General features: G+C 38.0%; 4 protein-coding genes across 12 annotated transcripts in view; 2 read left to right on the top strand and 2 right to left on the bottom strand.

Annotated features, from left to right (window-relative positions):
• The window catches only part of trbl (tribbles pseudokinase 2), a 28,861-nt gene extending 23,222 nt beyond the window's left edge, over positions 1-5,639 (top strand). For all 5 annotated transcript variants that reach the window (XM_085664327.1, XM_085664328.1, XM_035870800.2 and 2 more), the window contains exons 3-4: positions 1,679-1,980; positions 3,562-5,639. In XM_085664327.1, the coding sequence (XP_085520453.1) occupies positions 1,679-1,980; positions 3,562-4,108 (849 nt within the window). In that variant the 3' untranslated portion in view covers positions 4,109-5,639. The remainder of the gene's footprint in view (positions 1-1,678; positions 1,981-3,561) is intronic.
• A 699-nt stretch (positions 5,640-6,338) lies between these two features.
• l(3)05822 (SH3 domain-containing lethal (3) 05822) lies at positions 6,339-15,029 on the top strand. Of its 5 annotated transcripts, none has more exons than XM_035870794.2 (6): positions 6,339-6,404; positions 7,007-7,085; positions 7,398-7,533; positions 7,610-8,380; positions 8,497-8,760; positions 8,890-10,679. In XM_035870794.2, exons 1-6 carry the CDS (start codon positions 6,383-6,385, stop codon positions 9,019-9,021), a joined length of 1,404 nt encoding a protein of 467 aa, XP_035726687.2. In that variant the 5' UTR covers positions 6,339-6,382; the 3' UTR covers positions 9,022-10,679. The 5 variants fall into 5 exon arrangements, with proteins under 5 accessions (XP_035726687.2, XP_035726689.2, XP_085520452.1 ...); XM_035870796.2 differs by lacking the exon at positions 6,339-6,404 and adding an exon at positions 6,432-6,509; XM_035870795.2 differs by lacking the exon at positions 6,339-6,404 and adding an exon at positions 6,574-6,926.
• Positions 10,705-13,127, bottom strand: LOC118443584 (uncharacterized). The gene is made up of 7 exons (XM_035870798.2): positions 13,006-13,127; positions 12,707-12,885; positions 12,450-12,622; positions 12,066-12,282; positions 11,791-11,973; positions 11,522-11,705; positions 10,705-11,448 (listed from the first exon to the last, which is right to left on the bottom strand). The coding sequence occupies exons 1-7, from the start codon at positions 13,110-13,112 to the stop codon at positions 11,124-11,126; spliced, it is 1,368 nt and encodes a 455-aa protein (XP_035726691.1). The 5' UTR covers positions 13,113-13,127; the 3' UTR covers positions 10,705-11,123.
• Positions 13,644-16,723, bottom strand: LOC118443595 (cysteine-rich hydrophobic domain-containing protein 2). Its single transcript, XM_035870822.2, has 5 exons — positions 16,586-16,723; positions 16,042-16,471; positions 15,713-15,923; positions 15,509-15,625; positions 13,644-15,426 (listed from the first exon to the last, which is right to left on the bottom strand). Exons 2-5 carry the CDS (start codon positions 16,158-16,160, stop codon positions 15,376-15,378), a joined length of 498 nt encoding a protein of 165 aa, XP_035726715.1. The 5' UTR covers positions 16,161-16,471; positions 16,586-16,723; the 3' UTR covers positions 13,644-15,375.
• Positions 16,724-17,004: the final 281 nt, after the last annotated feature.

Raw genomic sequence — 17,004 nt, forward strand, 5'->3', positions numbered from 1 at the left:
CCTTTTAACGAGCTACGTTCTTATTTTCTTTATTTCCTTTTGCTAAAAGAGCCTAGATCAAACTATCACGGAGAATGCGATACGAGAGCGCGGAGATTAACGAGGTTCTCACGGTTAGAAAGTAACGCGCCTGGCCTACCATAGAAACGCTTGGCGACTCTCTCAAGAGAGAGAGAGAGAGAGAGGGAGAGAGAGAGAGAGAGAGAGAGAGAGAGAGAGAGAGAGAGAGAGAGAGAGCCATTGACCGGGTCTTTGCGTTCCAGGAAAGCGGACCTCGAGCGTTTCTATCTTTAGTTCGACTCTTTTGTCGATTTCTTTCTTTCTTTCTTTTATTCTCGATGACGTTAATCGATATCTTGGACGCGATAGACATCAAGTAAAAGCATTTCCTGTTGTCGATTCTCTTCTCGAGTTTCTCACCTTAGTTATCGATTTTTTAATCGATTCTTACTTCTTAATTGATTTTAAGATATTCCACTCCTTCTTGATAATGCTAAAATGAAATAATTCAACGACGCCCATCTTTTCTAATGACGTAATCTTCCATCTACGTCGAAAACAGACGTAGCTGCAGATGATAACGAGTCAAAATAAGACGCTTCGCCGATCGTTTCGCTCGTTTCCTGAAAACAGCAAGGTCCACTGTTCTCGTTTCCGCCACGTTTACAATTTGCCGAGCTAAAAAGACGTCATTTCGAAATTTCTTCACGTAGCAGTTGAATCTATTAAAGGGCGCGTTTCAAGCGGTATTAAAATTAATCCCATTAAAATGAATATACTTTCCCTATTGAGATCGATGTAAACGCGTAAATAGAAAAAACGTTACGTTTCAAAGTTGAACGAACTCAAGGGTGTGTGTTACGCATATGCGTTCGTGTATCTCTACTTATAAAAGACGGCGGCAAAGTTGCAATCTAGCGCAAGTCCGCAACTTATGTGTAAGAGAAGAGAACGGTAACGTTGTGGCGGTCTAAGAGCCTTCTCGAGAAGGCTTCGCACTTACTTACGTAGCCTCGCGGTCTCTCTCGACGCGTTGCTCCGCGTTTCCATTAACATTTTACAATCGCTGAGCGTTATACAATGAGTCGCTTACATCATCATCGATCCGCGAACAAATACAAGGCTGCACCTTGCCTCGTCGACGTTGACGTCGGACCCTAACCCGTTGCTCGTAATCGCTACTAAAGCCAGGGCCGTTTGATTTAATTGACGATTACGTCGTCTCGAAAGACAACGCAGCGACGTTTTATTTCGCAAGCGAGCATGTCGCCCGCTTCCTTTTTTCTTCTCTCTCTCTCTCTCTCTCTCTCTCTCTCTCTCTCTCTCTCTCTCTCTCTCTCTCTCTCTCTCTCTCTCTCTCTCGCTCGCTCTTTCTCCGCCCCCCTCCTTCCCCATCACCGCCATCTTTAGAATAGACAATTGGAAATTTTGGATTTTCTCTCAATTCCTCTCTCTAACGCTTGACAAAATTGTTCATTTTTCTGATTGGATTTACGATTTAAAGAACGCACGCACCGCGCCCTTATTAAACTAATGGTAGCCGTGATGTTTCGAAAGCGCGTCGGATTGACTTGGATTTCGACACGACTGAGATGAGAACGGCGTCGAAAAAAAGTTATAGATTATCGTAAGTTATCGTAGTTAATCGAAAACTAAATGGGTTTCGATGAAATTTCAGGCACTGAGTCAAGGTGATAAAGGATGTGAAGCCTTGTTGCAAGCACATCTTCGATTGGAAGGAACGGACGCTGCTAGTGGACTTGCTGGAATCGTCGAAGGTAGCGGTGGTCGTCGTTATCTCCTTTTGGAGGGCCATCACGGAGATTTGCACGCTTACGTTAGAGCACGTAGGAGATTGCGCGAGCCCGAAGCGAGACGACTCTTCCGGCAGGCAGCCAAGGCCGTTGCCACGTGTCACGAGTACGGCGTCGTCCTCAGGGACCTCAAACTTCGGAAGTTTGTCTTTGCCGACGAAGCCAAGTAAGCAAAATTATACCTTTTTTTCTTTCCTTTCCTATCTGATAAGATATACGAACTACTTTTTCTTCCCTTCGAACGATAATAGGCAGCCATGAATTCGACTTAACGTTAAAATACCTATTAAACTAAATCATATACCGTTTCTAACAGACAGAGAGAGAGAGAGAGAGAGAGAGAGAGAGAGAGAGATCGAAGCGGAGCATAAATCGATCGTCGAGCGAGAACGGGCGTGCGTGGTTGGCCAATCGCCCCTTGCACGCTCGCATTCCTCTCCTTCGCCGAGTCTATATACCGGAGAGACCGAGAATGTTGCAAGGCAGAAAAGCATATTGGTTCATCGACTGGAAGAGTTTTGAAACTGGCCGGGTATAATTAAGAAACGCGTGATCCGAGTCGTCCGGTTGTACACGTCGCGCAATGTCCCATCTTGTTTCCAACTAGCATAGCAGTAAAATGTCACAAGGATAATCTAGGAAATATAATAAATTTTTTCAAACAAACGATAGGGAGTAACTAAGGTGCAACGATTAAGAAGTACGCGTGTCATCGTGGGCCGAGGAAGGAGATAATTTCGTCGTACGTTACCATCCATCGCTGGGCATAGTCCGATTCCATTGTGTTTCGATTGAGAAACACAACGAGTTTGCAAACTCGTTGCAAAGCTTATTCCTCGGGCCCGCTCTTTCGACCTCCTGAAAAACGAAAAAGTAGAAAAAGTCAGGCACAGCGTAGAATCGACCATCGGGGTTCTTGAACTTTCTCTCTCTTCCCCCCACCCCCTTCTTCTCCTCCTCCTCTCGTGCGGTGAAAGTTTTGCGAAGAAAGCCATCCGAGTATTCGTTTCTCTCTACTCTCTTCTTCTTGTAGGCCTCCGACTCGGCGGTGACGGGTGTCTCGAGGTCGTTGAGCTTCTCTTTTCAAGATCGCGTCTCCTCTTTTTTTTCTTTTTTTTTTTTTCTTTTTTTTTCTTTTTTTCTTTTTTTTTAATCGCAATCGGAAAAGAGTTCCTTCTTCTCTCTTCATGAGAAAGTCACGCAGGAAGGAAAGAGATTCGACGAGTTGTGTTTAGAAAGAGAAGACGATTGGCGCCGGTCGCCAATATTTCTTGATATTTTCTCTTTTACGTATCGCGCGTACGCGTCAGCGATACCCGACGAAGGATGCACGAGATGTGATATGACTGTTGCTGCTGGTCGTCGCTCGGCCGGCTGGTTGGCGAGAAATCAAGGCCGACGCTCGACTTGTAGATTATCGTCTTTATCGATGATGATAAATGGCATAGTTGACGATCCTAACGCATATACCGAGAAGACATTAGCGCAAAGTTAGGTGCTTTTTCTCCAAATAACGTGGAATAGCAATAATGTACGTAGAGTTGCGTTGTATTATTAGCTAAGAGATTAGAAAGAGAATATTACGTAGGCGCGCGTCGTTGCACCTCGAGACTTCCGCGTTGCGCGACGTCGACGAAAGCGCTCTCCTTTCCAATTCCTTTCCTTTATTTCACTCCTTTTTGTATATACATAGATACGTACGGATACGTTATGAAAGTTGTAGTAACCTTTCTTTCTTAATTTTCAGAACGCAGCTACGATTGGAGAGCTTGGAAGATGCGGTGATAGTGGATAAGGAGGACGACAAGTTGACCGATCGTCGAGGTTGTCCAGCTTACGTCGCACCGGAAGTTCTCAGATCGGGAAGAGCTTATTCCGGAAAGGCAGCTGACATTTGGTCACTTGGCGTTCTTCTCTATACGATGCTGGTCGGCCGTTATCCGTTCAACGATGCAGAACATGCTTCGCTCTTTGCGAAAATTTCACGAGGGCAATTTGCCGTACCGGAATGTCTCAGTCCTCGCGCAAGGTGTCTCATTCGATCCTTATTGAGAAAGGAACCGTCGGAGAGACCTGATGCCGAGGACGTACCGCTTCATCCTTGGCTCTCGAAACCTCTCCGTCTTTCTTCGCCTTCGCCCTCGCCCTCGCCCACGCCTCCATCTTCCTCTTCGTCCGCGCCCTCGTCGTCCTTTTCATCATCCACATACTCTTCCTCTACTTTCCCTTCGGGGAGATCCGCTTCTCAGGACCAGATCGTACCGGAGCTCGTTAACGATCCTCGACAAGACTGACTCTTCGAAGAAGAGACGATTATTATCCTTTATTCCGCGCGTTAATAGCGCCAGCTCTGCGTCTTATTTTTAAAAAGAAAAATCTTCGAATTAAGGAAAGAAAGACATGTGCATATTATTTTGACAAAAGAAAAAAATAAAAGTGTGCGTGTGTGTGTGTGCGTGTCATATATATGTGTGTATATATATATATACACACACGTATACATACATACACACACACACACACACACACACACACACACACACATACACACACACATACATACATATATATAATAAGAAAAAATCGCGCGAAGATCCGAGGATCATCGTCTCTTTACACGCAGAGGCTATCGATCCGCTCTTTATATTGTATAATATATGTATATTTTGTGTCATCATCCTCGTGTACCATCTCCTTTTGCTCGTTCATCGTTTCTCTAGAACGATAGAAGAAGATCCGCGTGCGATTTGTCGAATATTAAGAATGAGGAGACACGTTTTTTTCCTACACCACGATACGATCAAAGTCGAATGGACATGTATATTATATCGAAGAAAGATAGACACGACGTGGTAGATTGACGAAACGCTGATAAAATATTCTCTTTTTACGAAAGGAATCCAGGTCTTTCGAATCTTTCGATCGTATCACGTACGGCTACTCTGCTCTGTAATAAGAGATGGATGGGGAAACAAAAGTCGATTAAAACACGTTAGATATTAGTGATACGTTATCGTCTTAGCGTATCGGCTTTGCGATCTAAAAGCGCAATTCGTTAGTACGAATTATTTCGATCATAATATATCGATCACCATAGTTCAGGGTATTCGAACGGTTTCTCTACGGTTCGACGAAGATACGAAACTTGTGCAAAAGCAAGAATAATTTATTAGGAGATGAACCCGGAAAAAAGCTTCTTCCGGTTTTGGAAAAAAGAAAAAAGGCAATGTTCTCGAAGGATTTGACACTCTACGTGCCGCGAGTAAAAGAGAGAGAGAGAGAGAGAGAGAGAGAGAGAGAGAGAGAGAGAGAGAGAGAGAGAGAGAGAGAGAGAGATGTCCTGAGACCGATTCGACGACGTTCGGAAAGTACCAAGTGTTCTTCTATTTGATAAATCTTTAAAAAAAAGAATCATTTTGTATAACGTCTCTATAAGAGAGTAAGGCTAAAAGAAGAAAAAAGAAAAAAAAAGAAGAGAGAAGAAAAAAAGACAGGCAAACAAAGAAACTCGCTAGATCGATTTCTCCTTCCGATTTTTCTCAATGATTTTCTCCAACGTGATATCTCCAACGTCGATCCAACCACCACTCTCTTCGTCTTTGGGGTGAGCGTACATGTCAATATCGAAAAAAGCAAATTTCTCCTTTATCATTTTAGTCAGGGTACAATAATGAATGCAAACCTTCATAAACGGTCTATATATGTATATAATTTCGATCGACGATAATCCTACCGAGTTAAAAGAAAACGAAAGAAATAACTTTAATTAGGAAGAATAACGACGTTTCTGTACATAGGCGAAATAAAGTGATGTTTACGACATGATCATACGTACCTAAGTTACATTACCTCTATTTTTGTTCCTCATCCATCTTATTTGTCAATGTCCATTCTCTTTGGGTTTATGCATAAAGTTTTGTTTTTTTTTACTTTGAGTTTATACATCAAAATGTATCTTTAAAAATGCCATTTAATAGCATCATGTTAACGCAAATTTAAATAATGGCGCGCATTCTTTGCCTTGCCTTATGTACAGATGCACGGGACACTCTGATTGGCCGTGCCACTAGGGTATTGACGTAGAGGAAGGAACGACCAATCCTCGATCGATAAGAGAATTGTAAAACAAAGAAAGTAAATGAGATATATCGCCGATAAGAATTTGTCTTACGTCATAATGAACGTCGAAAGTCTCCAACAATTTCATTGGTAAGACATTTGATAATCCTTACTAAAAACGTATATAAAAATGTATTAAATTAGGTTAGATTAGAGAAAATTCGTTATGCGAGATAATGCCATAACCTTCTCGAAGGCGCGTCTATCCGAACCGTTTGATTTTTTCTTTTTCTCTTCTTCGAAAAAAGAAGGATTTTCTGGATAACCATTAAATAGCGATATTATGAATGACGGCAATTCTTAAGGTACGTAAATTACATTTCGGAGATATTTTAATAAAACGAAAGAAAAAAGATAAAAGAGAAAGGAATTGACGAAGTTTAAGTCGAAATCGATCGTTTTGTCCCGCCACGAGGACGAGAAAGCGTCGTCAGCGCGTCGATCGAAAAATGGCCGCGAACGTGAGAACAGGTGAGTCGTGATTCCATCCTCGCTCTATCATTTTTTCTCGATCTTTTCGTGACTCTTTCTATCGTTCGACTAGAGCTCTATCTAAAAGAGGCGTATACGGATAAGGTGAGCGATAAGAGTATTCGTTGGAATCCAGTTTGATGATACATCGGTCAATCTCATTCGTGCTTCTACGAATTTGCCGTTTCGTCGCGTGCACACATGCGTGCGTGTATACGTCAAAATTATCATTTACGCGCGGTACGTCGTCGGACCGATATGAATACGCGTGCGCGCGCGCGCGCACACACACGTACACATAATCGGCTCATGCGTGAATGGTTTAACGCGAATCGAGTGGGCGTACGGCATAATAAATTGTCGTTTATTCTCTCTCTCTCTCTCTCTCTCTCTCTCTCTCTCTCTCTCTTTCTCGTTTATACGGGCGCGCGCAGTTTTCTTTTTCAATGGCACTGCATCCGCGTCGGGGACGGTCGCGCATCCTATGCTAAAAGCTTACGTCGTATTTATCGGTGTCAGGCGGTACATATGTCACGCGACGTTACATTACTCGTCGACCGTACGATATTATCCTAATTTCTCGTTGGTGTGTTTATTTACAGAGATGCGGATCCCTACGCGTACCGCCCCTCGTCCACCCGTCAATGCTCTTGCACAAAGAAGCAATGTCTGGGGTAGCACGTAAGTTTTATGCATCAGCGTTGGTTTCCTCATTATATCCTTCACACATTATCCTATTATAGCAAATATCGTAACGTAGAAATTATGTTTACGTAAAGGGAAATTCGGTCGAGCATGGTACAGAGTATAGTAGCAGGTATGTTGTTGCAATAGCAGCGTGTACCTTGGAAGAACGTAATGCGTTGCGTCGTTTTTACATTGGCAAATGTATAATAAATCGACGTTGTAACTTTCTACGTAAACTTTGAAACAATACGTAGGATATAATTCTAAAAGTAATGTCAATCTTTTTTTATGTTACATTTTTATCAGAAACGATATTTTCTCAACGAGCCTGATGAGCCAACCAACGGTGCAAAAGAAGAAGCCACCGCCGCGTCCACCACCTCCAAAGTTCAATCAGTGCCATAATACGCATAGTCAGAGGGATCAAAAGTCCAAGAGACCCGTAAGACGACCTTGTTTTTCTTTTCAATTCATTTACACTTCATTTCATCCTCGTTTATATTTCTTTTTTCTCCTAGACCCGTCCGACCGAGCTTCTGACCAATTTCTTTGCATGGAAAGCGGCCAAGCAGGAACACTCCAATACGTCTCGTTCTACTTCAAATCTATCCCACGTCCAGTCGCAGTCTTCTAATACGAACGGAACTTTCTCCCTGATAGATCTCAGTCCGCCTGGTTCTCCGACGTTCACCACTCGTTCTAGCAGCGACGGGGTTAGCATAGACAGTTTTGGTAGCGATGGTAATTCCAATCCTTCCGTATTTACGAGCAGCGGTAATACGTCCCAGACGGAAAGTGCCTTCGAAGACGACTTTGACTTTTTCGGCATGTCCAATAAAAGATTTACAAACAACGATCCGTGGCAAATGAAGCCGATGTCGGATCCATTTGGTCCGATAGAGGAAATTAATAGGCCGCTTGAGGACGTTAGGCAAATAGGAGATACCTCCTTTTTTGCCTTTAATGACAGTCCTACGGGGAAGAAGCAAGTGCCTTTTGGACAAACCAGTTCTAAAGTGATTCATTCCGTACCTACGATAATACGACCGAAACCGCCGAAACCACCGGCGCCAAAGATATTGAAAAAACATTTGGACCAAAAGACAAATCAAAGACCGTCGACTAGTGTAGAAAGATCTCTCAGCGAATCGATACCCGTTAACTCGTCCTATTCTGTTAACGACGCATGGGCCGATGACATTAAAGACGAGCCTTCACCTCCGATGCCAACGATCCCACCACCGGCACCACCCTCGGAATATTTTGTCCAATCGAAAAACGAATTCGAGGTATTATACAATGGATATCTATACCTGCGATAGCTATATCCTTTCAATTCGCATTATATCTTACTGTTATATTAATATTTTTCTTTTTAAAATAAAGGAAAATCATTTATTTTTAGGAAAGCTCTAAAACGCCCTATGGTATTGCGCTTTATGATTTTCCGGTGACGCATTCGGACGATTTACCCTTGAAGGAGGGTGACGTTGTCACCTTGATAAGAGTTGTCAATGACGATTGGATGGAAGGAAGGGTGGGAAGTCGACAAGGAATATTTCCAATTAATTTTCTAGATATAAAGATTCCATTGCCTGGATTGCAGGACAACACCGTCGTTGCCCTCTATCCTTTTAAAGGGGAGACCCCAGAGGATCTAACGTTTGAGGTGAGTTGTCAAAAATAACATGCTTCATACATACATATATATATATATAAATTTTTATATATATATATATATATAAATTTTTTTCTACGCATATGTGCGTTATACAAATATTGATTATACTTATCAAAGGAAGGAGCCAAAATTAAAGTTTTGTCGAGACTATCGGACGACTGGTTATACGGCGAATACAAAGGTATAAAAGGTCAGTTTCCAACTAATTATGTGAATAGAGTTCCATACAGTATTTTACGTTCAACGTAATCACATCGCGTTTTACGAGAGATTTTGGCCCTTAGAATATAATAAATCCTTTGATATTGCAAACATTTTTTTTTCTTTTTTTTTTTTTTTTTTTTTTTTCTTGGTATTTTAAACGGATAGCAATTTAGGCGTCGATAAGTTTAATACATATCGTTTTAATACAAAATTTCCAACAAATCTATATGGCAAAAGAAGGTAAATTTTTATAAAATTTTACTCGCGTAAAAGAAGACTGAAGTATACGCAACATCCATTAAACGAATAATAATGAGAAAATATTTCAAGCGACTATTGCCTTACATCAAGAGCATATTTTCTAAGTAAATTTATTTCTTGGAAGGTCAATTTTAGCATTACAATGAAAAATATCTTTCTATTTTGTAATATATTAATCAAAAGTGTATTGGAGAATATTTCTAATAATATCTTTAGATTCGCGCGAATGTTTGCAATATGTATCAAATTGTAATTGTTTTTCTCTTTTTTTTCGTTTTTTTCCCCCCTCGTTTTTATCACAATTCGTATTTATACAATCGAATGAAAAGAGATAGGTTCTATTATTTATATGCTTTGCGGTCAAAAGTTAAAAACTACCAACTGCATAGCGTTGTAATATATTTTGTTATAAATTATTTTCCATAAAGTATAAAAAAGTATAATGTTATTATTACTTCTTGTATTTAGCAAAACTCATTATAGTCTTAAGAGAATCTAATATAAGTTCCATTCGTTTGTGAATATTGTTATAATACTTAACAATTTCAACATTATACAGCTTTATCGAGTATTTTTATCAGTACCATCCAAGTTATTGCGTCGAGCTGATTTTTAATACTAATTTTGGTACACCGCCTCTGTTTACGAATATTATGTGTAAAATAATATTTAAATTTTATTTGATCAATCAGATTATTACTTTGGTAATTGATTCGAGTAGCATCATGTATATATGTGTGTGGGTGGGTGGGTATGTGTGTGTGTGTGTGTGTGCGTGCGTGCGTGCATGCACGCGCATCTCTTGTATGGAACATTTGGTATATAAATTAGAATGGTTAGAAAAGTTGTACTTTTTCATTTTCGTGTGTGCTTGTGTGCGTGCGTGCGTGCGTGCCCGTAGAATGTCAAAATTGTTACTATTTATGTACGGTTGAAAAGCTTCTTGAGTTTATGAGTTTTTTGTTACGTGATTTCTACAAGTTCTGGATATTTTCATAAAAGTAAATGAAATGCTATTGAAATATTATATATGTCTATTTTGTTGGTAATGAGATATACACTTTCTATGTTATCTCTCATACTGTATGATATAATTGAATTTATGAAATTTGTTTTACTTCAGTTACCAGACAAAGAGTGATACCAGTTAGGTATATACGAGTAGAATACATAGTCTTTAGGAATTTCATGTTTTATTTATTTCAGTATATAAAACAGGAAGAATAATATTCTGCAAGTAATTAATTGTAATCAACTATATAGTAAATAACAACGGTATATAATGTTAATATAATTAAACGATGTGAAAATATTAATTAAAATCATCAGGTATTAAATTATCAAGTTATGATCTAACGGATACGAAATTGCCATTTTCTTTCTTTCTTTTTTCTCTCTTTTTTTTTTTTTTTTTTTTTTTTTTTTTTTTTTTTTTTTTTTTTTTTTTCGTAGTAGCTCCAATGTAAAAAGAGAAAAAAAGAAAGGAAGAACGTATCCAGTTTAGGAATCTACGTCGGGACCAGAAATTTTCTTTGCCGAATTAGTTACTACAAAAAAAGGTTAGGAATATCTGCTAGGATGATAATGTAAAATTAACGTATCTTCAACATAATCCATAATTCGATGTTAAAAATTAAATGATGACGACATATATTGTGATATTTTACTACATTCGTATAGAAATTTCTCATGTAAAAATAAAATAATAATGAAAATAAATTGTCCATATCGTGAAATAATCACTTGTATCTTGTATTACATATGACTATTAATCTAAATAGAACACATTGGATTTGTAGCTAATCATTGAAATAATTATCTTCAGTTCTCAGTTATGGCAGTTTTTGATCGTTGAACTAGAAAAATTTCAATTCGACTTGTCAAGATCAGGTGATCGATGCTACGTCATTATTATTATGTTGGCCAGTAATGTTGTCAATAATGGAAGATTCATCGAACGTGACAACTTTGATAAGTAATATACTCGGAGTTCGTATCGATTTTAATCGATCGTCGCACTTGCACCACCGAAGACACTTTGGCGATATTTTCGAAGTTAATGTGACTTTGCAATTCTTTAATTTTTCTATCAAAACCCCTCGAAACTTTTCCCCCGTAAGACAATATAAAAAGAAATTACTTGCAAAATTCCAATGATATATGTGAAAGAATAGTCCACGACACCACTTTAACAACATTTTCTCTTCTAACCTAAAACATTAGGAAAATATGTGCGCACATTACGTATATAATTTATAGTTTTTTTAGACCGACATTCTCTTACCAATTTATATAATCTTTGTTTTCATTCATATCCCTTTCTGGATATTTGATCAATATCACGTCCCAGTAGAGCTCTAAAGTTTCAACTATTCCAAGTGGTAATAGCAAAATTAAATATACCATTGAGACTGCCAGTAAAGTTCTGCTCGTTTTATTCGTTTTATTGATCTTTTGAGAGAAACTGCCTAAGGAAGTATCTTGCGTTTAATCGTTGATTGAGGAGTTGAGAAAATTTCTTAACGTTATTAATACGTATAATTTCTTACTTACGGGTTAATTGTCTGCGAAGTGTATCCAATTTTTTCATATGTGCAACTAGCAACGCATTGCCAATAAATATAAAAATTAATGGTAACCATGTTGACAATGCTATATAAAAATACATAGCGCTACCCCAGGGTTTGATTTTCTTTTGACATGGTATAAATTCAAAAACACTGTCCGTTTCATATCCTAGAATTATTTTTATTTGGAAGACATGAATTTTCATTCGTCAACCCGTTGAAATCTATAATCCATTGCTAAAGCATCGTTAATCTTATTACCTCCAGAATATAACTTTGTTAACGATATTACAAAGCTGACACATGCCAGAGTAGTAATACTTATAATCGCGGAACGTTCAGGATTACTATTATGTGCCCCAAATGGGAAAATAATTGCTATGACGCGAGCCCATGTGAGCGATACAACCAACCAAGTAGACGTAAATTGAAAAAGTTCCATTGTTATGGAATTTGTGTCGCAGAGAAATTGACTGTTCTGTGGATATAAGTCGTACGTATTAAGAAAATGACATGATGACTTTCTTCTATGGGCGAATATATATATATATATATATATATATATATATATATATATATATATATATATATATATATATATATGGGCGGACGCATCTATATAACGTGCAATTTTTTTTCACTTACCATAAAAAGATCATTGACAAATGTAAAATGTGATTTCGCTATACCTACTGCATAATTAAATATTAATGCACCATTGTCGGATATAGCAAGGACCTTTAGATATAACGATAAGCTCGAGTCGGACGACACTGGCGTATTCAATATTGCAAAGGATATGGTATTTAATATAATGCCTGTACAATGTAATATAACTTTTACGACGTTAGACGATGGTTTATCCTTTATATTATGTCAATTATAATTTGCTACCTTCTTACCAACGATTATAATAAATGGAGTCCCATAGCTGAGTAAAAATCTTACAAATTTAACAAATGGTTGCAACGACAACCAATAAAAGCGTGCTTCGCATGGCCATGTTATTTCCAAATCAGGCACAGTGAAATTGTATAAAAAGTCCAAAACAGTTATGTTCAAGGGACATTCGTCGTAGCTCCTAAAACAACATTGTCTTTTATACACGGGACATTTGTCAAATAGGATACAATATATGGGATATAATTTTCTTCCTTTAAAGAAATCAAAATAGCTTTAGGGAAATGTTATTAATTCTTACCTGAAAGAAGAATATATATTGGAAGAATCATAAGTTAGAGCCGATTCCAATGGCACGAGCATCGTTAAAAGCAATATTTTATCAAGTTTCAAGTTCAAGATGAGCATGAAATATATTTTAAGATAAATAGAGACCAAGGTAAACGTATTTACAATCAACTTTTATTACGAACGACTAATAATTAGATGGTAAAAATAATGATAAAACATTTTAAATGAAAAAGTTCTTATACAATAGTCAAAAAAAAATATTAGATTTCGTATGTGCACGATCGCACATCCTCCATCGGACACTTTGTAACGCTATAACGTACTGTGATGATCTCCTGTTATTAGAAGCTGCAAAGGCACCTGTCGTCAATTATCATAACATCGAATTATTCTTGGTAAATATCATTTTAATGCAGATACCAGCATGTATGACACAGACGGGTGTACCACACACGTGTATATGGATATATTACAAAGTTCCATCGCGAGCAGACGGATGGGATCGGCTGGGATAGGATTGTCATAGGAGCGGAAGTATGCGTGGGTTTTTATCGATCGTGCAACGCGTGCTCGCGCGCGCGTCTACCTGTACGTAGATGCACCAACACAAGGCGACAATTGAAACCTGCATATAAGAAACCCTCTAAATATCGGACTCTTATCGAACCTTTATTGTATCGTGATATTAAATACAAATTTCAAAAAAATAGTTAGTTATCCAATGCAGAAAATTGTGACTAGCATTTGACAATTAGCATTATTCATTTCATACAAGTGTGTCATGAAATTGTTGGTAAATGCGTATATTTAAAGTGTACATTACAATTGGAAAAATATTCTTTTTTTCTTTCTTTTTCATTCACAGCCACTGAATTAGCAACAAAGGTATCTATTATGTGTACGAATTACAAGTTTCACTTTGTATTCTGTCATTATTTCTATAGCAAAACTAATTGCGTTGTAATCGTCGCTTTTGATGGGAGAGAGAGAGAGAGAAAAAAAGAAGCAAAAAAGAAAAGAAGAAAAAAGGAAAAAAGCAAAAAAAAAAAAAAGAAAAAAAAAGAAAAGAAAAGAAAAGAAAAGAAATAAAACCTGAGAGAGGGATATACACGCCCGGGTACATCGCTCCTATTCACAGAAGTGGAGTCTATCGATATTGTTTAGGATGACAACGTTGTTGATTACGACAGTAATACGAAGAAGAAACGATCAATATTTATTCTTCTAAAGCTTTGTGCCAACGTCAATTGTAAATGACTGTCCTTATCGTTAATTAATCAACATTTTTCACATTTTCGATGGTAAGCAATACCAAGTTAAGCGCATAAGCATATCAATTTTCTATACTATAAGAAAATTCATTTTGTAATAGTTCGTTAAAATTGCATTTGAAATTAATTTTTAAGCTGTACATAGATAGCGTAATTTCTCATATATCACCGTGGTAAGAAATTAAACCCATACGTAATGTAAATCTATACGTATACACAGTCATATGTACAAGTTACGCTTAATCCGATACATTTTGCAATTACACAAAATTGTCTATAGAGTCATTTTCACTTTTTACATTATTTTTTCCTAAAATTTAATATGTTCGTTGTACTGATTGAGATTAATTTCTTACCTGAGAATTCAAATACTAATTATTAGCCGATAGGTCCTCGATATCAAAACAATATCAAGTAAGTAAGAGTAGATAAAAAATTTGAAATAATAATAATAATAATAATAATAATAATAATAATAATAAACGCTTACGCATTATACCCGCGATAGTAGTGCTTATACGAAGAAGGATCGGTGAACATATTTTTGCATAAACGAAAAATACCTTATCATCTCTTCTCGTCGATTCGTCAATGGATAGATATCAACAACATGATTCTTTCATATTATTATGAAAGATGGGAGTGTAAATGGCTCGTATTTCGATCGTACTCTAAGATATCTATCAATGGTAATAAAACGCACAGACGGATCTCAATTTACGCTACATTTTTCGTCAATGACGAAATCAAGTAACATCAAATACGTTGGAATACGTTTAACTCGTGCATCTTCTCTATATATCGCACCATCGACGATGCAACATCGCGCCGTTAATCGACGACTATCTGCTATTGCCCGTATACCTATCTTATCATTTTACCGTGTATTGCCTCCTACGCGTAATATTTACAAAAATATGCATTCCACCAAACATCTATGGCATTACTGCGATACCTACTGCCTTTCTCCGCTCTATAAAATTACATATAACGAATCTGGCTACTCGAGTGCCTTTGTTATACACATACACGCACGCACGCACCCACACACACACATATCCTATCCTCGTCGATTGTACGAGTCATAATTGTTACTTATGTTCAAATTTTTAATCCGGTCTATAGATTGGTATTTTTGGAATAAATTCGATTAAAAGTACCTGGAAAAAGGAAATGACAAGATTATTTCAATTAATTTCCAATATCCACGCGCGTTATCCATTTGTTAAAACTTTAACTTACGTATTCCATCATGGAGGAGCTATCGCATCTTTGTTTAGTTAATCGCCAATGTAATCCAAGTTTATGATACAGTCTACCGTTCTCCCATTCCAACAATTTATTAAGCAAATGTTGCGTCTGTTAAAACATAGAAAGAATTATCTGGAATACGGTACGAACGGAAATACTTTTCTGGAACAATTATACGACGAAAGAAAGATTTACCCTTTTACTCAGACAAATAACCGGCCACAAAGAGCATCCCAAGGTACAGCAGCAGCATACACAACCGCAGAATAACCATTTAACGTTAACCGGTAATGTCTTTTTCAATACACTGTTTATTCTCATAACAGTTGCCTTGAATTCCTCCGGCGCTACTCTCGATACCAGGCCACTGGGAAACTCTGACTCGAAACGATTGCTAAGCCCAAACCTATTTAACAAAGTTTTACAATGTTACTCGACGTTCGATAAATAAATAAACGTCCACGCGCGCCTCTTTGTTCGAAAGAAAGTGCGCATATGCACGTACGATGGATGACAAGACCTACACTGTCATATTTCCAGCGCCACGAATAATTATAGGGTCAGGCACCATCGTCACATAATGCTCCTCCAAATTTTGTTCGTTCTCTTCTTCCTCTTCGTAAATCGCATCAAAGTCCGCCATCCCAGTTGAAAAATTCGATTTTTCCCGCTCGAAAAGTCGACGATGATACGATAATATATATATTTGTATATATAATATCACGTAGGAACGGTTACGTTGTGAATATCCTTCGAAAGGCAGCAAAAAGGCGAATCGCTCGAGATCGTCCCTTTTTATATTATTATTATCTCTTCACATTCGACTCGGAACTTTCTCTCTTGCACGTTTCTTCTCCGTTGCTCGTGAAATCATCGTCAACGAGAGAGTTAAAGAAGTAAAGCCCTCGGACGTTCTCCTCTCGTTGATCGACGATTCGCTAGGCCGAACTTTGGCTGAAATGCACAAGACGCTAACATCGCGTAGTGTTCAATGGAAAAACTACTTGCGTCGTTATACGAATATATGCGTCCAAACGTGCATACGCATATAATATACGTATGTTTTACCTCTTTAGTTTAATTAAATCGATCTAAAAATCTAGACGATTATAACGGAACTTTGTTGAAAGAATTAGTTTTCTTATACGCGCACGTACATAAATAAGAATGCATAAACACAGGGGGCGGTGGGGGCAGAGAGAGAGAGAGAGAGAGACGAGAACGTAAACAATCTAGACTCGACTCGTTACGTGCGAACGAGTTAGTTTGTGTCGGTCTATTTGCTCGTGTCAATCACACTTATCGTTACTTCGTTTAACGAATCATCTTCATTCGATAGAATCTCCATATGCAACAAGCATATCCATGCCATGAGACCTGGCCAATCGATATTACGTATGGGACGTATTCGTAAATTCAATTGTAAACGCGACACGAGTAATGCGTCCGCAGCTAATAATTGGCTACATTTATGTCATCAATATTTT

This window comes from Vespa mandarinia, unplaced genomic scaffold, assembly GCF_050613455.1.
Source record: "Vespa mandarinia isolate Hongniang unplaced genomic scaffold, ASM5061345v1 scaffold_39, whole genome shotgun sequence".
Classification (NCBI taxonomy): Eukaryota; Metazoa; Arthropoda; class Insecta; order Hymenoptera; family Vespidae; genus Vespa; species Vespa mandarinia.